This window comes from Carassius carassius, chromosome 44 (genome assembly GCF_963082965.1).
Source record: "Carassius carassius chromosome 44, fCarCar2.1, whole genome shotgun sequence".
NCBI lineage: Eukaryota > Metazoa > Chordata > Actinopteri > Cypriniformes > Cyprinidae > Carassius > Carassius carassius.
In genome coordinates this window covers 11,181,586-11,196,969 of record NC_081798.1, presented here as the reverse complement: position 1 = coordinate 11,196,969, position 15,384 = coordinate 11,181,586, and the positions used below count along the sequence as shown (strand labels likewise).

General features: G+C 37.9%; 1 protein-coding gene across 2 annotated transcripts in view; it reads right to left on the bottom strand.

The window, feature by feature from the left end:
- Positions 1-3,842: 3,842 nt before the first annotated feature.
- LOC132126263 (ephrin type-B receptor 2) overlaps positions 3,843-15,384 on the bottom strand; it is a 149,716-nt gene continuing 138,174 nt past the window's right edge. For both annotated transcript variants that reach the window (XM_059537404.1, XM_059537405.1), the window contains exons 14-16: positions 13,299-13,492; positions 8,626-8,781; positions 3,843-5,229 (exon numbers count right to left, since the gene is read on the bottom strand). In XM_059537404.1, the coding sequence (XP_059393387.1) occupies positions 5,121-5,229; positions 8,626-8,781; positions 13,299-13,492 (459 nt within the window). In that variant the 3' untranslated portion in view covers positions 3,843-5,120. The remainder of the gene's footprint in view (positions 5,230-8,625; positions 8,782-13,298; positions 13,493-15,384) is intronic.

Here is a 15,384-nt window from a genome sequence, read left to right as displayed (position 1 = left end):
GAGTCAAGTTGGGCTTTTTTCAATTTTTAGAAAATAAACCAATAACAATATTACAAATAATGAAATTGTTACATCATTCACAGGGTTACAGTCAAATGTACATTTTATACAGTGAAACAGGACCTTCCATCTCTGTCACAGTGGTCCAGGTAGGCAGTGAGGTCTGCCGCCCTGTGATGAAAAGCAGGGCTGAGAGACATGGGGACGAATGCACTACTGCCTTCCTAACACCAGAGGGTGCTGCGGCCCTACAGGCACTACAGCTCTATTTGGGGAGCCATTTTCTATCCAAGAACTTCCCACCATGTTTGAGGATGCAGGCAGAAATATGTACCAATGAGAGAAAACCAGAGGCAGCTTGTATTTACGTTCACAATCGCACACAATCATCATAATAACGGTTTTGCATTGGTATTAAGCTCCGGCGGTAGCTACGAGCATATGCTGTTCACAGCTTGCTGTCACCAGCTTTCAACAAAAAGCTTTAAATGGTGCACGGGATCACATCTTTGCTTGCCAGAAGGAACATTTGCAGTTCGCATGTCCACATAACGGCAGCTTTTTGGCTATTTTCACAAGCCATCTGAACCAAAAGGGTTCTGGGTATTAAAAAATGTCCACATGCCATCTTTCCCAGCACTTCGTATGAAAAAAAAAGAGCTGTGTTGTGGTAGAAATTATGCATTTAAGGTGATAATCCATGTGAAAAAAAACAATAAGAAGTGCTTAAATCACTCAGCATGACATTCTTTCACTCTCGACGCCACGTCTCATTTGTCTGTGGTCTACATAGTGTTCTGTGAAACGACAAATGAGAGAGGGAAACGTATGAAGTAATTAGTCCCCTACCGAGAAACAAACTTAAGCGGTTTAAGATGCAGTGGAAAAACAGAATTACATAAGACCGCCGTGATGAAATATTTCTATGTAATTACAGTTCCGATGAAGAAAATGCGTGGCAAATGTCAAGCATGTCATAATCTTTCAACATACCAATATCTTAAAACAGAAAGGCTCATTGGTCGTTAATGTTCCTTCGGCTCTCTCACTGCAAAGTGCCAGAAACTCACGTGATCATCAGCGCCAAAATGCAAGAAAAGCGTCTTTTTGCAAATAGCGCAGGCCCGTGAAACTGCTTATAAAACGACACATTTCATTGGAAGGAAAAGAAGATGAGGATCAGGAACACAGGATATCCCTTCAGCACTGGATTTCACTCAAAGCTCTGTTAATCCTGTGCTGTTAGGCTGATTTAAACACGCTGTAACTTGTGGGCAGCACCTCTAAGTATTGCTGAGCTACTGCCACGAGAGTCTCAACTTCTGCAGACGTACAGCAGCAGTGTGTGTGTGGATTCCGAAAAAGGTGTGCTGGAGCTTTGAGTGACAGTGATTGTCCTAGGAGGGTGAAGCGGTGTTATTCTGAGGAAGACGAGAGATTCAGAACCTTAGTCTCACAGTGCAGCAGTGACACTGAGAAGCCATTAAATATTGAGAGGATGTGCTGGACAGACAGGTACCATCACTGCTCAAGTTTTATGATGCGAGAACATTCTTCACTCTCAATCTGTCTCTCACCTCTCTGACTCGCTCCAGGTCCCAACCAGCTGCTGAAAGCGACTATATGCCATATACAGTACACTATGAAAATGGATGATTTTTACATGAATTCATTGTTTTTGTCCATAAAGAATATTTTGTCAATTGCAAAACAGAAATGTATTTATTTTGCTTATCTGTTATTTTAGTTAGTTTGCATTCAGTTTATAGTTTATTTTACACTATTTTACTTTGCAACCATTTTATGCCCTTCAAGGGATAGAACATAATGTTAATTGCTTAATATTTATTTCTATAGCAGCTTGATAGCCTCACTAACATACACTACAATTCAAAATTTTGGTGTCAAGATTTATTTTTATTTTTTAAGAAAATTATTTATTATATTCAGCAAGCACACATTAAATTGACAAAAAGTGACTAAAGACGAAATGTTAATTCTGTTCATCTAAGAATCCAGAAAAACCTAACATGTTTTACTCAAAAATACGCTGTTTTTGTAAAAAAAAAAAAAAAAAAAAAAAAAAAAAAAAAAATCCTTTTTGAGAAACAATCAGCGTATTAGAATGAATTTCTGAAGGATAATGTGAACTGAAGATGGAGTATTGGCTGCTGAAAATTCAGCTTTACCATCACAGGAATAAATAACATTTTAAAATACATTAAAATTAAGGATGTATATTGTAATATTTTACAGTAATGCTTTCTTCATTGTATTTTTTACCAAATTAATGTAGCCTTGAGATGAGCTTGAGAGACACGTTTAAAGAAATTTTAAACGATAATGTAACTGCTTATTAAACATTTTGGGTGTGACTGTGCTGTGCTGAATTTTCGCTTTCAGTGTGACAGACAAATCACACGTTGCTGGTTAGGACAAGGTGTTAAGCCAAGATTAATTTCCTTTCTCCCTGTATCCTCCTGCTGGTGATAAAAAAAAGTTACCAAAAATGACTGAAAAGCTGAGAGCTAAAACTTAACGGCCATTTAGTATGTCAAGTTATAAGGAAAGTAAAATCCTACCATCTTTCTGGACACAGAGGAAAGTAGACACGGTCATTTCTCAAGCCTTTATCGCTATGTCTTTCAAGCCTTCACACCTGGGATGGCCTGTCTGCCGAACGTTGTTTCATGTCCAATCACTGAACGACAGAACCTTCATTCTAATGGAAGCATTATGTAATGGGAAGAACAGAGAATGGTCAACACCATCTGATTAGAACTTCATTAGCACTCTGAGATTCAGCCAATGGACCTTACCTACACTGAACTGACCTCACAACACTGCATGGTTTTTAACACAGATGCATGTCAACCCTGAGGTTATGGAATAAAGCGAGCCTCTCGTCAGCTGACAAAGAAGTATATCGTTAACCACAGTGACCGTAATGCTGGTACATGGACATACATGCACATGCAAGCACACAAACACACTCGCTCACACACATACACTCCAGCATGGATGAAGATGCTTCCGGCCCATTCATCTCTACGGCTGATTCTCATCTCTCAGCCAATACTAGTACAAAACGAAAAGGCCCAAAATAAACATTGACAATAGCGACTCCCAATTCAACAATACATTAAAAAAATAATATGTACACTAAAATCCAACACAGTTTTGAGACAAGCCTCTCTGAGGGGGGAAGTTTCTGCTTTAGAATATTATTATACAGAGTTGTATTGTTCTTACGTCTATGGAGGTGACAGATCTCAGAAAGCATCGTGGGAAGTAGCTACCATACCATGGAGAACGGTGGTTTTTTTTTTTGTTTTTTTGTTTTGTGTGTGTAAAAAATACAATCTATACACACTATTTAACAGCTGATATTTTTTGTGATTTTTGTTTTTTTTTGTTTTAATGTCCTATGAAACTCCAAATTTCAGCTTGGCTCCAATTGGTGAATGTAACCATTTCAAAAATGTCATACAATAACAATATTCTCATATAAAACTATGCTTCACAATGAACAATCACTTCCCTGTTATGAAAATGTCCTCTAACTGCATACTTTCAGATATTAAAACCCCTAAACACCTTATTATAAAACATCTTTTTTTTCTTCTTTAAAGAAATGGTTTTGGTGGCAAAAATATAAGCATATCAACACAGTGGTCTGCAACGTGTATCAAATCCAAGCTTCCGGTGAAATCATAGTTTTGCACCACATGTGCTCCGCAGCTCCATGTGCTCCATTCCATGCACACGCAAACACACACACACGCAAACACACACACACACACACACACACACACACACACACACACACACACACACACACACACACACACACACACACACAGCAGGGATCCAAACATAAAAGTAGAGTGTAGATGATGTGAAGACCACACCATACGTGCACTCGGTATCCTTCACTCTAAACAGTTCAAGGAAAAAACATGCTGAACAATTTGTGGGGGAGAGTATCTTATGCCGTCTTTCAAACTAAATCATCTTAGCCCATGACAAAAAGGAGGAAGAATATAAAAGATGACCCCCTCAAGTCATATACGGACACACTAGAAAGAAAATCCATCAAATGTCAATATAGATCCATCTAATACTGAAACTGAAACTAAATGTTGGACTACATCAGGCTTGTACTGACGACCTCACAAGTGCATCTGATATGTACAGGACAAGGTACAAAGGGATGATGCTCTATTTGGCAAGCTCTTATGACATCTGTAAAATGTTAATTTTTTCTTCCTCCCTAGCAATGAAGAATCTGCACCACATATTCAACACTGTGATAACTATTTTGACTTTTTTTTCTCCATTTGTCTGTCTGTTTATGTTGATGTAGTTTAAACTGCAAAAAAATCTCATATTTTTCTTCAAGGCAGTACTGGCTGCCAAAAGGAAGTCCCATTTCATGGTTTTCACATACTTTTCCCTCGGCTGTCAGTGAGGGGAGAGGGATTAAGGTTCCGCAGGTTGTCCCCTGTGTATCCATTGAGCAGACAGTAAGTATTTCTATTCAAGATTTTCCCAAAATATTAGAAAGAAAATCTCAGAAGCATGTATTGTGGTTTTTTTATCTCCTGTTTCTTCATTGCCCTTTTAAAGGGTAGCCTTTTGATTCAGTCCACCATATTCAGTCTACAATTTTACAGCAATCTATATATTTTATATAGATTACTTGTGTTTTCATAGCTTTAATTTTTTTTTTACAAAAACGCTTAAAAAAATACTAACAAAAAAAACAATTGGAAGGAAAGTAAGGAAAATTCAAGGGAAGTAGGGGGTGGAGCCTATTGCTGGCAGACTGATCGGTCATCCTGTGATTGGTGGTGGCTAAAGCTAAACGATCAGGTGTTGTGACCATATTTTCCAGACGCAGCTTTCCCGAATCGAGCCCATTAGGGTGTCTGGGGGTTAATGGGGAATTCAGATAACACAGATGGAGAACGAGAGTGTTTTGGAGGAGGGGGCAGGTGGATATCCTAGGTGGTCCAGAAGGAAAATAGGCTTAGGGTCTGTAGTGGCTGCCCCATCCCTTCATGTTGGCCCTTCGCCTGCTCCTCCTGTCCTCCTCCCAGTCTAATCGGGACGCGTCGTCAAACCTCTACCGATTGGATCTGGTTCATCTGGGCCCTCATCATCTGAACACTGTTGAGGATCTTCTTCTGGTGACCCGCTAGTGTCACTCCGACCCTGAGAATGTCCCTATGTAAAATACACATGAACAGAAAGAGGCAAGATCAAACATGTGCACTCAGAAGCAGATACCATAAAGCTGTAGTAATACATTTTTATTCACTGGCTTCAACACATGATGCCAAAGTAAACTGAGCATGTTAGTTCAAGATTGAGTAACCGGTAAATTCCTTTATCCCTATCATCCTCTGTTTGTTGCATAATCCAAGCGGCTTTGAAACAACAACACTTCCTTTGTTTTCATGCCGTGTCTGGTTTGGTTGTAACAGGTAACAGCTGAGGTGAGGAGAGGAGAAGAATCTAAGTATACATGTCTGTGGCTCCCATTTCAACTGTGACTGACAGTCAGTAACAAAGATGAGAAAATATACCTACAGTATGTTTATTTTTTAATTTAAATCCATACAGTGTATAATCACTGAGATATCATTTCAAACCGCAATTTATAATTCATTTTGAAAAAAGACAAAGAGGATAAAAAAGAGACTGAATACTAGGTCTGCCCCCTAATAGTCGATTAACATTTGGTCACCGAGAAGAGGCTTGGTTGACCAAAATTTTATTAGTCGCTTAGTTGCAGAAAAAAAAAATCGACAATCATCAGGAAGTGGTGAGGTCACACAGTCCGTGAAAGCTGAATAGTATCTAGCTCACTGCAGGACAGACGGAGGTGCCAGAGCACTCACTTGCTCTTGAAATACTCCATCATTTTTGGTCATACAGGTAAGAGTAATACATTCTTTGAATATGTAAAGACTATGTTTATGCACTCACAAAAACAATAAAACATTGCGCTTTTGTAAAATAATGAAAGCAAACAGGATGCGCTTTCTGCCGTGAAAAATATATCTATAGAGTGTGAAATGTCTACTTTCAAATGAACCAATTCAAATGGAAAACAAATATTCTCAGATTATGTCATCCGTATGAAACATGAATACATCCACTACTACGGAGTGTCAGTGTTGTCGACTTAATCTCTTAAGCATAAAACAAAGAAAACACTAATTTATTAATAACTTATTCATATTTTAATGCAGCCTCCTTACTGTTTTTCCCTACACATTTATAATTATTACTTCTGTTGGTGTGCTGTGGCAAGTTTTGTGCATGTGTTTGAGTGCTTATTAGGCTTTGTATGCAATTAAAGGCTCATTGTAATGATTTAAATGGTGTATTAATAAACGTGTGATTCGTCAACTAATGCTTAAAATGAACGCTCTAACAGTCAACCAGAAAAATATTTAGTTGAGGGCAGCCCAACTGAATAGTACAGCTACATAATCAATCAATTCTGAAACTGAAACTAAATGTTGGACTACACCTCACAAGTACAGTCTATTATTGTTATTACTATTATAATTCATTCTGCAAAGAATCTTCAACTCATGATTCGTTGACTAATGCTTGAAATGACAAACAGTTGACCAGAAAAATTTTAGTCGGGGACAGCCCTACTAAATAGTACAGCTACTAGGAGTGTAACGGTACGCTAAAATCACGGTTCGGTACGTACCTCGGTTTTAAAGTCACGGTTCGGTTCATTTTCGGTACAGTAACGGAAAGAAATGCAAACATTAAACTGCAGGTTGTTTATTACTATAACATTTTCTTTATTAATTTGTTTACACTTTTTTTAAATACTTTTTAATACAATATATATAAAATAAATAAAGAATAAGAAATAAAATACTGCTGCAAAGTTCTCCACTAAATAAAATACTCTCAGTCTCAAACCAATATCATATAATAAAATATAATGAAAAATATAAATAAATAACTATCATTACAGTGCAGCATTACCAATTTACCATTACCAAAAAATATATATAACTTTTCCAAAGTGTAAAGTGCAGCATCAACAGTTTCAGTTTTTAGACCTGCTCAGATTTCGTTATTGGTTTGGCCCGATCAGAATTAAGAGCAAAGGTCTGTTTAAATGCCGACGGGAGCTGTGTTTGAATTACAATCATTTTCCTAGTTGTAGTGATGTTCACACTCGCGTGATGCCTTTTGAAAACCTAAGGCCGGTGACACACTGGCATATTGCACATGTCAAACATAGTTTATTTTGCCTTCATTACTGTTGACGGTGTCCTTTATCAGTAGGCTTTATATTTATGCTCAACATGAAGTATAGATATTGTTGTCGTGAAGACAAGATCCTGGTCTGTCGGTGGCCTCCCTCTGTAGCCCCTTTCACACTGCACGTCGGACCCGGCATATTGCCGGAACATTGCCGGGTCGCCTTCTGTGTGAAAGCAAACACGTCCCAGGATTGATTCCGGCATTGAACCCGGGTTTGAAAGTGCAAAATCTAGCGACCCGGGAACAATTGCCGGAACACTTTACCCTTGTATTTGCCGGAATGGCAGTGTGAAAGGGGCTATATATGTCACCTACAAAAGGTGACATATATATATATATATATACGTCAGGCACGATTCTGGTGTGTAAAGACACAGAAAAGCCGTCACGCAACTGACATGCAGCAGAAACGCCACGCTCACGCTACGCAGCTAGTGTGTCGCCAGCCTTAGAATCAGCTGCAGGGCGGGATTTGCACTGAATGCTGAGACTTCCGCCACTTAATATGTTCATTTGGAAACACGAAAATGTATATGTTCCGCACACAAAATATTGCATTCGGTACACACGTGCACCGTACCAAAAGCCCTGTACCGAAACGGTCCGGTACGAATACACGTACCGTTACACCCCTAACAGCTACATAATCAATCACATTGAAACTGAAATTGTGATATGGCCATTATACCTCAAAAGTCTGTCATTTTCAATAGATGGTAAAACTTTACAATAAAGTTCAAGTCCAACTATATTTAATGTTTTAGATGGTATAAGCTACATTTAACAGTATTTATTAATAAAGGGGTTTCTACTTTTTCTATTTTAATACTTCTTCAGTGTCACATGATCATTCAGAAATCACTCTAATATGCTAATTCACTGCCCAATAAACTTTATGCATTGTTAATGTTTAAAACAATTCTGTGGCTTGACATTTTATGTGGCAACCATGACACATTTCAGAATTTTTTTTATGAAAATCAATAAAATACAGAATTTATTTGAGATCTTTTGCAGCATTGTGTCTTTTTGAGCAATTTAATTCCACCCTTGTGGAATAAAAGTATTAAAGTATTAAAAAGGCCCCTACTGACCCAAGCCTTTGAACTGTAGCATAATTTAATATAAAATTTTATATTTTATACCATAGTGTGCAGCCCTAATAAATAGACAGAGAAGCTTAGGGCAATATAGAGCAAATCTTGGTATTGACAGTCAGCACTATTAGAGTCAAAGATCCCCTAGAGGTTCTGCTGACTCAGTGATCAAAGCGTGGCTGTTTTCCAAACTGTTCTCTCTCATAGGTATAGCACTTACTCCATGGACATCTGGGAAACAAGGTCGAAGCTGGTGAAGTTGCCATTGGCGAAATTGTCTTTGTACTGGCCCATCTTAATAGCGTCCAGCCAATCATCCACAGTGTTGAAACTAGAGAAGTCGGGCACACTGCGGTCAAGCAAGGGCAAATGCACACTGGAAGGGTAATGAGAAAGAGATAGAGAAATACAGATGAGTCACAATGTATTATTTTAATCACCAAATACACACTACAATCCCCCACTAGTATACATGGTACATTCCTAAAGTACAGGTGGTTCACATTTATTTGGCATATTATCGTCAATGCAAAAAAAAAAAATTTAATCTTGTGCATATTTTTAGCAATTGTGACACACTTGGGAATATTGAGCTATAATATTTCTTAGGTCAATATAATTCAATCTCTGCAGGGGAAAAATTGAAGTTAGGGAAGAATTTAAGTGCCAAATATCCTCTGCCCTGCTTAATTCTGTAAAAAAAAAAAAATTGCAATTAATGTTCCCAGATGACTGTACTTTCTAGCAACACTACTGTAGCCTATTAGCCTCCAGGCAAAAAGAGCTGGTAAGAAGCTTGCAAACCCCAAGCCTTTCACCATCAGCATGATGACAGAAGAAACTAGGCCACTTTACATTTGCCCACAAGAAACTGATGAGAGTTTTGCCCACTGTTACTTCGACTCCCACATTTACTGTTGTTTCAAGTTTATGACTGCCTAAAGCTTTTAATAATGATTTGATCTACCAAACTTAGTTGATTTTATTTACATAGCAATTCAATGCCAAAAGAAATAACTCACAAACTTCATAGCATCAAGAAACCCCACCACAGGTATCAGAAGTAAAACCAAAACATTGACCAAAGATTGAAAACATAACAGGAATCGTTTAGAAGAAGGCTGTTTAAAGACATTTCTATTAAGGTCATATTCCATTTGGTTTTGTAAACATGCCTTGAAGGATGCAAGTGAGTCGGGTCTGGCGAAAGGTCAGGCACAGAAAATTCCCCCTAATATATGAAACACACACGCAAAGGGACGCACAGACATACACTTCAGTGTAATGGCGAGAATGTCAGACTAATCTAAGAGCTAAATATCTTAAAAAAGAAACTTCAAAGCAAGTAATACAAATTTTTTTTTAGCCGCACATATATCATGTATCACGGATGGATCTGCACTTCTCTCCAAACAATACAGTATTATGTACGTACAACGGTTAGACTTTCATAACGTCATTATGATCCCTTGATGCTGCCTTGGCATACCATAGTGTAGAGTTTCACGTATATGTCTATACAGCTTTCCAAAAAGGCAATGTGTCTCCATAAACTAAATACTGTAGAAACTTGTTTAAACATCTCCATGACTTTCTACATAAATGTGATTTATTGTAATGACTATTGCACACTACTCTGCATGAGTTAAATTATGTCAGATGAGTCAAAGTGTTAAATGCACGCCCTGTTTCAAAGCCAAGCGAGCTGCCTTGCTGTCTACAGCATTCTAGGTAGAAGCCTAAGTGAACTGAAACCTCACTAGTGGCTGATTAAGAACGCTCTACACAATTTGATGTTGGCACAAGGCTCTAATAAGCATTAATAAACATAGCTCAAGTGTAATTTTGATGAAATATTTATATAATAATCTACATTCAGACTGGTGACATTAGGTATCTGAGAAAGCTGCGTAATATTGCTTATACAACTAATTATTATTAATATTGCTTCTGCAACTAATTATTATTTTTATAATCACTTCATCTGTTGATTAATTTTTTGATTTGTCAGATGAAAAATATCCCAAAATAATAAATATATATATATATATATATATATATATATATATATATATATATATATATATATATATATATATATATATATAATAATAATAACATTTTATTGTAAATCCTGCCCAGTGGTGTCCTCCAAACAATGTACAAATTGAAAACAAATATAGTGTATGTATGTATCTGTTGGTTATTTGCAATTTAATTTTATGTGCAAAAGGAGTAAAAATTTTCCAAAAAATGTAATTTAATTTAGTTTTACCATTAATTAACACTAAAAAGGGCAATCATAAAGAGACATCAGATAACTATTTATGGCTATTTTCCATCTTATTGGGACTCAAATAATACAATTTCAAGATATTTTTTTTAAAAATGTTTCTTTTATTTTTGATTTTAATGTTTTCTTCCTCAAGGATACGACTATAAATTACTGAAAACAGAACACTTGATTGTCAATGCTTGTTACAACATGGTTGTAATTCCTAAACGCTTTGGAATACAGACCTAAGGTTGGTCTCTTTTTAAAGACACAAAGCAGGTCATTGCTGAAGTGAAAGAATTTCAAAAAAGAAAGTATAAAAGCTGTAAAAGTTTAAGTTTACAGCAAAGATAACATAGTATAATATTTACTTTATTATATATAATATAAATATTTTATCAAATATGTTGCACTTGAAAATTGCTTTAAAATCAAAGCCTTGTGTCTCAACAAGTTATGTTCTTTACTGCACATGCTTTTAAGCTTCCTGGTTGCTATGTCTCCCTGCCCGTGGCGTCTCACAAACTTGATTCAGAGCGTGGTCATGCTGAAGGCATTCCCATAGAATTTCAATGCAGCTTGAGTTCTTGAAGGGGAACCAGTCTAGAGCATTCAGAACCTCAGACTGGGCAGAAGGTTCATGTCCCAACTGCACAATGACCCTAATCACACAGCAAAAATGGCTCATAGACAACTCTGTGAATGTCCTTGAGTAGCCCAGCCAGAGCCTGACCCAATCAAATATATCTGCCCCCATCCAACCTGACAGAGCTTGAGAGGTCAATAGGTGAGGTGAAGAATGGCAAATAATTGGCTAATGCTGATGTGGAAAGCTTGTCGCATCATACCCCAAAATATTTGAGACTGTAAAGGTACTTCAGCTTAGAGGTGTGGAGTTGACCAGATTTTTTTTGTGCCACAAGATCAAATTCTCAAATAAAACTCTGGTAACTGGTGTAATCTGAACTGCAGCGGGCAGTCTAACAATATCCCGTTCCCGGTGTCCATTCAGAACAGCATATCTATGCTTTATTCTTATTAACCACCGATACAGCCTGCACTCGGATTGTTATGCACACGCAGCATGCATGCTCTCTGCGTCACTCGTTTTATTTACGGGGTCTATGTGCAACATGTGCATAATGATGCTCAGAGCAGGCTGTACCGGTGGTAAATATACAGCCCTCACACAGAACAGCCAGGTTGTCGATGAGTGACAGTGCAGAACAAGGATGAAGCAAAGTGTGGATGCGCTGTCCTTGAAGGACGTTCAACACGGTTTTCTTTATATTTTGCTTAGCCTATAATTTTAAGTGACAGATGTCATATTTATTTATTTTTCTCTGCACCAACTTTCCTACTGTTAACAGAAAAATGTCAAACGAATTTACTATTTTGACAAGACGATTAAAAATAGCTAATAGGCTATTTTTGTACAACATACATTTTTGTTTTTCTTCTCTTTTCGACACTTTTTCCTATTGTGTTGTTAATGTTAAACAAATTGTATCCTGACCAGACAAAATAAGAAATAAAAAATTTTTGTACATTTTTATTTTCTCTGTGACACGTTTTTTTCCTACTGTTTTGCATAAAATATTAAACCAACTTTGTGTCTAAAGATAATTCAAATAAATTTTATTCAAGACAAATAAAATAACATACAATTTTGTGCTGACTACACTTTTATTTATTCTCGCTTTCTTTCATTAGCGGAAATTATAAAGAAAATAAAAAATGATTTTAAAAAATTTGATTTTTAGATTTTTCTGGAACCGAGATCTAAATTTAGTGGGTACAGTCGGGTCAAGAATAAAATTATTCTAAGCGGACAGTGGGTGAATTCAGCAATTGTACTCTGGTGCGGACCAAACAACCGTACCAAGACCCAGCTAAAGAGGTGGTCTCAGTCCAGTTCCAAATAAACTCTGGTACAGTTGAATGGATGAACCAATGAAAGGATGACCTTAAGCACATGTGCAGTTTTGTTCACAGTTTCTGGTTCACTTGTAAAAAGGGTAGTGTGAAAGTGAACAGCACAACATCATATTTGGTCCAGAGCAAATGAACTAGCAGAATTTCCTGCTGTGAATACACCCTTAGAGATACAGTAGATTACAAAAAATTTAAGCATTAAATTCATAAAATTTCAATGTAAATCTAATAAGCTAATGCCAAACAAAACAGGTAAGTCCCCTCCAACATTTGTAAATATGTGAAATCGATCAACTTTGATCGGAGAGTTAGTAGATTTCCCACAATAGAAGGCTGAACAGTTTAACTATGTGTAAGTTTGGAACACTAAAGATAACTCATGGTGTTTAGGACAACTTGAGTCATGCTTTTCCCCACAGTAGCTCACTCTGCATCCTCCACTGTTAGAAACAGAATTGCATTATTCCCTACTGTAAAGTGACGTTACTGATAGATGTGTGCAAACATGATCAATCGATAACCAAATTCGTTGTCGATTAGATATATCAATTATTAACTATTATTTGTTCCAGCCATAGTTGTTACCCATCTTTTGCAACACCGTTCACATAAAATGTTGTCAACTAGGTTTTATATCCACTGACTGATCATCCAAGCAAACTGCATTCTGTTTTCCAACTCACCCTGATGAGAGTGGAGTAATGGCCTTCAGGCTGTTGGGGTTACGGATCATTTTGTCCAGGTTGTTGACAATCTGGCTGAACTTGGGCCGGTTGTTGCGGTCTTTCTGCCAGCAGTCCAGCATGAGCTGATGGAGGGCACTGGGGCAGTCCATGGGAGGTGGCAGCCGGTAGTCTTGCTCAATGGCATTGATAACCTGCAGAGGGAGACACAGGTCTGTGAGGGTCTCTAGATGGTTATTAAAAGGGGCGGAGAAAGATACGCTTGTACGCATCCCAAGCATATTCAAAGTTTCAGTTACAGGTGACAAACAATAGCGGGAAAGAGGGAGGGATGGCTTTGGGAAATGACACAAGCCAGATTTGAACTCAGGATTCCTGTATAACCATGTCACATGCCAGCCACACTATTTAAACTATTCGACAACATAACATCTGTAACTAATCTGTGGGCAACATTAATGTGTAACATTTTAAGATAATCCAATGTTTAATCAGTATCAGTAGAAGTTTAATTCCTGGAATTGTAATACAAATATAACATAATGTGTAATGCATTAGATTTAAATTAATGTACTTTAAATAAATGTAATGTATTGCCATGAAGTTTTGTTTTGATAGGAGCTGTCGGCATGCGAGGCAGGTGGCAGTAGATATGAGCCAGCGTTTGTGCCGGGGGGTGGGCGGGGGGGCGTTAGGTTGTAACACTACAGGAGACCGAGGATTGATCTGCAGTCTTCATAAATGCACTGTGATCATTATCTGGGTCTTAGGGGGACACAAGGAAGCCATTTGTCATTGGCCACAAACACATACATGATCACACTTACACAACCACACACACAACCACACACACACACACATAGACTTTAAATAAGCGGTCACAGTCAGCTGCTATCTAAATACCTCCTAAATCAGCAAATAGATCTTGATTATAAAGGTGCTGATAACAAGAATTTGGCAGTACAAGCGTTTCCTCTCTGATCAAATGTGAAAAAAAAAAAGAGCAGCCTTAGTGTTAGTACGTTTTTTGGCAGTATTCGGCCTGAGTCTGGCTCCCATACGTCCTACTCATTTCCAATCAAGCAACATCTGTCAGATTAAACATGATTAACACATGGCCTGTAATATACACGCTGACTAAATTGTACATTTGGAAAATGTGCTGCAAGTTGTAACAGTAAATCAAGAACGTCACTTAAATAAAACTTAAATACATCTCCAGCAAATTAACTGTGTAGCGTTACTAAATGTGCAAAACAGATACTTAGAGTTTAAATGAACTGAACCGATGGATGTATCATCACATCAGAATGAAACAGGATGCTTCAAGCGGCCTTGGTGGTCAGAAAGGAGATGCAAGGCCATGAAGTGGAAAGCGCGAGCAGGACCCAAGTGAGACCCGTCGTTCCCCAGCTCATTATCATAGCCATTACGGCACTCCATTCAAGGCCTGATTAATCTCATTCAGGAGCCTCAAACGGCCAACCCGATGGGAGGACTGCAACGCTATCTGGAACTGCTAATAAGATAACTGGTGAGATATGCGCTCCCTCTTAGCACATTAGCGTTCACACTTTCAATTTGAAACTATTTTCATTATCTGGACCCATAATTTGCCTTTTCCCAGCCACCCAGAGGGATGCTAGAAATGGGAGATTTCTTCAAGGGCAGGGACTGTTTAACATGGTGCATGCTTTGCATGTGAAATCATCTTTTTGTTCACCAGCAAATGAATATGAAGTACAGGTGAATTTCTGTGGTAGCATTTGTGAGAGTAAATGATGCCCTTTGACACAATACAAGGACAATAGCTTGAAGACACTCTCTTAACATCACATGATGTAGCCACCAAAAGCATACGTTATCCAAAACAAACACAAATACAATCCAAACCTCTTTGTTAAACCCTGAAAATTTGGATTTCTTGACGCAAATCCTTATGTCGTCTTTGCATTCCGAGGCCAGTGGGATGTGATGATCGGTGCGGCTGTTTCTGCAAAGACTGATTGCACTCATGCAGTGTTTGGGGTCTGAGGTTTGGCCTCGCATACAGCAGAGCAGCACATGGACAGATTTACGATGTGCT